The following is a 6,000-nucleotide window of genomic DNA, read 5'->3' on the forward strand; positions in this document are numbered from 1 at the left end:
TAAATCCTCTGGTCTGTTGAAACAAAGATTTAACTCTTTGGCCTGAAAGCCAAGTGTAATGTTTGGACAAAACCATTGTGCACCATTGGGTTCTTGGCGGTTCCAAACTTCTTGAATTCACGAATGATGGAGACCACTGTGTTTGTCGGGACCTTCAATGCCGCGGAAGGTTTTTTGGTAACCTTCCCCAGATCTGTGCCTCGATACAATCCTGTCTCAGAGGTCTACAGACAAGACCTCATGGCTTGGTTTGTACTCCGACATGCACTGTTAACTGTGGGACCTGATGGAGACATGTGTGTACCTTTCTAAATGATGTCAAATCAACTTAATTTACCATAGGCAGACTCCAATCAAGTTATAGAAACATCTCAAGGATGATCAGTGGAAACAGGATGCACCTCAGCTCAATTTTGAGTGTCATAGCAAAGGGGGTCAATACTTATGCACATGTGATTTTGTCTTTTCAATAGTTTATACATTTGCCAAAAAATATATATATATATTTTGTCATTATGGGGTATAGTGTGGAGAATGTTGGGTAAAAAAAAGTATTTAATACATTTTTGAATAAGGCTGTAACATAACAAAATGTGGGAAAAGTGAAGGGGGGTCAATACTTTCGCAAGGCACTGTAAAGGACGACTTTCATAATAGATCCTCACTAATGCTCCTGGTGAAATTCTGTAATTTTTCCCTACTCAGTCTGTGGACAGGGCTGTGGACACTTCAGAAACCCGTCTACCAGTGACATCGTCGTTACGATTATTTTTTTTCTTCAATATTTCAAATTTTTTATTTTTATTTTTATTAACGCGAGAATAATGGCTTCCATTATAATAGAAAGCCTGTAGTTTTTATTATCTTCGATTCCCCATCGATGATGTCACTGGTAGACAGGTTTCTAAACACAGACAGGTTGAAAATGGGTGAAGTCGTCCTTTAAGTATTGGTTTTCCAGGTCTAAAAAAAAAGAAAATTGGAGGGGATTTTGAATGTTGCTCCTTTTTTCTTTTTTTTTTTGCCGTGGTGCATCCGGCTTTGTCGAGTGCCTACACACGAACACAATTGGCCCGTGTTCGGGGGATGGAAGCGGGTCAGGGAGGTTGATAATTGTCACTGCACGTACACCTACGGGCTAGGGCGGCACCTGTCAGCAGGGAGTGTTGGGCGGGAGGAGTAGGACGAAGACCCTACGTCCTCCTGGTGGGGGCTCCTCACTGGCAGGTGAGTCGGTAGGATACAACAGCAGTGGCAACACAGAAATGTGTGGGGAGGAATTATTTGGCATAACGAGTCAAAAATAATTGGCTACTCTAAATTTATGAGTGCTGATCACACCACCACCGCTGTAGGTTCCTCTGTTCACGAGCGGTGCAGTTTCTATACCAGCCAGTGACACAGCCTGACAAGGACGCTTTCAGTGGAGCTGTTGTAGTACAGCCTGACGATGCGGGAGCCACTCCAAACTTCTTCAGGCGACGAAACCAGTATAGTCATTGCTGAGCTTTTTTCCCTCACATGTGTGGTGTGTGTGTCCCACTTGAGCTCCTCCTCGATGTGTACTTTCCACTGCAACTACAACGATGAAGATAGGCTCGTGCTTTCTCATCGGCTTCCTGAAGTCCACGATCAGCTCCTTGGTCTTGTTGACGTTGAGGGCGAGGTTGTTCTCCTTGCACCAGAGTGCAGTGATTTGACCTCATCCCTGTAGGCAGACAATCTGGCCTATCGTCAGCATACTTGATGAAGACATTGGAGCTGTACGTGGTCTATGCAGTCATGAGTGTATAAGGAGTACGCGTCCCTGGGGGGCTCCTGTGCTGAGGGTCAGGGGGTCAGATGTGATGTTGCCCATGTACGGTAGCTCACAGGTGCAGTGCCTGCACGTGCACATGCTTAGCACCCAGAATACACGTACAGATCAGGTGGTGGGTGTGATGACAGCAGCCTCTTCATGTCTATATGTCTATTTCTGTCTGTGCCTATGTATGGTGTCTGACAGCGTGCATCGCCTGCGTCAGTTGCGGCAGCCTTGTCCCTGCCGCAGGCTCAGGAATAGACTGAGAGAAGGATGAATAACACACTAAGGGATTAATTATGGATGACCCCTATTAGAGAGAGAGAGAGAGAGAGAGAGAGTGCACACCACAGATATGGGGGCAGGGTTATGGGGTATTGATCTCTCATCGAGTGCATCTGGCCAGCCTGTCTGAGTTTCACCTTTCCGTCTCCTGTCTCTCCGTCTCCCCGTTGAATCCAGGAAGACTTGTCTTATAGCGTCTTTCGGGACCATTGTAGGCAATGTTGCCCAATACAAAAGGTTGACCTGGCCCTTTTTCTTTACAATCTAAAGTAAAGTATTGATATGTTTATTATTTACTTCATTGTCAGGAAAGATGACCACAGAGGGAAAATAGTTTTCAGCGTCATCCACTTTTAACCACATGAACCTTAGCGTCCCTCCCTATTCTGAGCATGTCATAAGAGGCAAAAATCTACAAGGTCACAAGGTGTCGTGTTGTGAGCTTGTAGATTTTTATTATTTTTTTGTGTAGAGGGAAAAAAGATGGAATCAAGTACAGACCCCTGGGGGACTCCAGTCAACTGAAGTACTGTACTTAAAGTAGGGTTTCATGCTGCGTTCACACTAGCAGATACAAAAGATACAAAGCTACACAGCATATTTGTATCTTTGTAGCTGAAGTTGAAGCCAGCTCAACTTTTTTGTAGCTTTTGTAGCTTTTGTAGCTTTTGTAGCAGCTACAAACGTCGGATGCATCTTGATTCTTTTGTGTCTTCATGTCGCTGGCTTCCTTCAAGAATGAATGGTAGACTGTATCTTTGTCACTGGCGGTGTGAACGCAGCATACAGTAAGTGTGTAAATGGCATGATGCATGTTACCTTGTTTCTCCCAGGTGGCAGCCAGAGAAGTGTGGGAGCGCCTCAGATCCCTCTTTCTGGTGTCCGCCGGTATTCACCAACCTTCCAGCTACCTGCAGCCATTGGTTGAGCACCTGTCCCGCACCGAGCAACTGTCCCTAGCCCCACTATTGATCCTCAGCCTTCTGGTCAACTTCGCTGTTCTCTCCGCGGTCCCTTTGAGCGGAGCGACAGAGATTGTACGGACGGTGAGGAAACCCTCCATATTGTCTCCCACGGTCTACGTCTCTCAAGGTCTAAACCACTGTTTCCCAAACAGTGGGTCGGGACCCATTTGTGGGTTGCGGATCCATTTTCGTGGGTCGCGAGTGAATATTCCTTTATTTTTTGTTTCCAGTTAATTATTATAATTTTGAAAGATTTTCTAAAGATTTCAACAAAAATTCACACATTTTCATGAGTTGGAAACAAATAAAAAAATGTTTCAAAAATAATTTCATGAATAAAATGAATGGAAGAAATTCCCAAAATTTGAAAACGAATGCTTAAGAAGTAGTAAAAATAGCAGATCTGCAAGCTCGCAGCGACCCGTTATGAGCTTGTAGATCTGCTATTTTCACTAGTTTGGGTCCCGGGCAAACATCGCATTTCTCTTTTGGGTCTTGAGCTAAAAGGTTTGGGAACCACTGGTCTAAACAATAAGAAAATGATTTGGCAAATATTTCAATTCAAACTATTCACATAGGTGATGCCTCATTCATACAGGTTGATGCTTGTATTTGTGGTGAAAAATCGACCTTGTTCCAAAAATACATTCTGTTGCTTTATCGCTGCATAGTATTCGCATTATGTGTGGATGACACAAACAGCAGTTGAAAAAATATATGTTTGGCTGAAATAGTCCTCGGTATGTAAGGACTGTCATTCTTTCTTCTTTTTACGGCATGGCGTCTGCAGGAGTCTAGCCACCTATAGGAGTGTCGGTCTGTCTGTCTGTGTCCGGACTTAATCTCGCAAACTGATGGACCGATCAGCACCACATTTCCTTGTGCACACTGCCAGTAGGCCACAGAATATTTATTTTGCGTGTTATAGATTGTTTAGTTATTACATTCATGGTTAAGTCTTGTTGTGCAATACAAAATATCTTATTACAACTGAAGGGTATCAGGGACAGGGTTCTAGTTTGGAAGGTTTTGTAAGAGCTCCACAAAAAAGTGTTTAAGTCTATCAGAGTAAAATTAAATGTTTGGGGGCGTAATTACAGAGTCTCTTTAGCATCGTGGAAGAGTTGTCTGGCCTGGACGGACTACATTTCAGAAAACATGACATGGAATGTGTGGGTTACTTAAGGAGGGCATTGTGGGTCCAGATGTTGCGTTTTCACGGGAAAGTAAATGATCTCACTTATATGAAAATACACAGAGTGCATAAAGGGTGCACTGTTAAATGTTGTTATTTTTAAATCGTTACTGTGTGTGTGTGTGTGTGTGTGTGTATCACTCCAGGTGGTGGAGCAGTCTAGCGTGGTCGATGAAGCTGTGTGTGTTCTCAGCTCGATGGAGTTCAGACTAAACGGACGAGGCTGCTTATCCACAGATGCTAACGGCGTTCAATTCAGGATCAAGGCTCTTCAGGAGATGCTCACACACACACAGACTTCTGCGGAGAATCCAACGCACACACACTTGTAAAGGGAGCACTATACCGAGAGCACCAAATGTACACGCACACCACCAGTGGAGTCTTGGCTAAGGGGTTTATGGGGCGCGTATTCAGAATAACAAGTAGACATGATTCACCACACTCTTGTAGACATGCAGTACTTCAATGACAGGAATCTGAAGAGTGTGTCATAACATCAGAGGGAGGACACAGATTATGTGGAAAGGCTAACAATTATACACACACAAACACAACTACTGGGCCCGTAAGGACACCTCAGCAATGACAGATCATACTGCAGGGAGCCAGCAGCTCATAAAATGTGTCAAGACCCTCCCACTCATATAATTGTCTCACAGCACACATTCTTCACGCTACACACACCGCCTGGCAGACATCCCACCTGGGAGGGGAGGGAAAAAGAAAGGCCCCACAACAATGTTACTGTTCATTTATTGTTTATGAAAAAGACCAACAATACCGAATAAAATGTGATCAACGCTGCATAATGAAACGTGACGTCACTGCTTTCAAAATGAAAAACATGATTATTGGCATCTTCCCACAGTACCTTTGCCGGGGAGATCATGTTTTTGCCTCGTCTTGTTGTGAACAAAGTGTTTCAAGAAGCGGTGTGTGAATTCTCATCAAATTGGCTGGACAAGAATGTCATACGGAAGAAATTATTACATTTTTGATTAAATTCATAGTCGGGGGTAAAGTTCCTGTTCACCACCGCAGAGACGAGGGGTTTGTTCATTGTTGTCTCCGCCAGGCCGGAGACTGTATGTGTCTGTCCATCCGTCTGTCCGTCTCAGGCGAGATTCCCCTCGGATACTCTGGGAAAGATCTCGGGGGAAACAAGTTAACAACAACACTACACTGACTACAAAACTGAAAAACGTTAATGAAAACAATATGCAAGTATAATCAATCAATCAATTCTTCAGCGGTGGTCTCTTCATGTAGTTTAGTAATGAATGGCTCAAGCTGCTCTCAGAGCCCCTTTTATGCCAGGTGAGTACAGGTGATGAAAACCACTGTTCTAAATGGCAGTGGTTCACAATTTTTTTAGCTCAAGAGTCTTGAGGCTTGGGTCCCGGCTCCTGGGGAGACATCAAATTTCTCTTTTGGGTCTTGAGTCCCAAGACTCAAGACCCAAAAGAGTCTTGAGTCAAGACCCAGGCTCCCAGGGAGACATAAAATTTCTCTTTTGGGTCTTGAGTCTTCTCCCCGGGAGCCGGGGTCTTGACTCAAGACCCAAAAGAGAAATTTGATGTCTCCCCGGAATCATACGAGGAAGTTATATGTATAATAAGCTAGAAAGAAAACACGGCCGCAATAAATGGATTCAGGGAGAAAGTGTGGCAAAGTATTGCCGACAAATTAAATGCACAAGTCGTCCAAAAATATATACAATTTATATACAAGTCCATAAATATATAATTCAG

At 43.9% G+C, this 6,000-nt stretch overlaps 1 protein-coding gene across 1 annotated transcript in view; it reads left to right on the plus strand.

The window, feature by feature from the left end:
• The window catches only part of fancc (FA complementation group C), a 41,646-nt gene extending 36,583 nt beyond the window's left edge, over positions 1–5,063 (plus strand). Inside the window, exons 14-15 of the mRNA XM_080433543.1 lie at positions 2,920–3,132; positions 4,393–5,063. Coding sequence (XP_080289669.1) covers positions 2,920–3,132; positions 4,393–4,578 — 399 coding nt within the window. The 3' untranslated portion in view covers positions 4,579–5,063. The remainder of the gene's footprint in view (positions 1–2,919; positions 3,133–4,392) is intronic.
• The last annotated feature ends 937 nt before the right edge of the window (positions 5,064–6,000 follow it).

This window comes from Gymnoscopelus braueri (genome assembly GCF_963280865.1).
Source record: "Gymnoscopelus braueri genome assembly, chromosome: 7".
NCBI classification, from domain to species: domain Eukaryota; kingdom Metazoa; phylum Chordata; class Actinopteri; order Myctophiformes; family Myctophidae; genus Gymnoscopelus; species Gymnoscopelus braueri.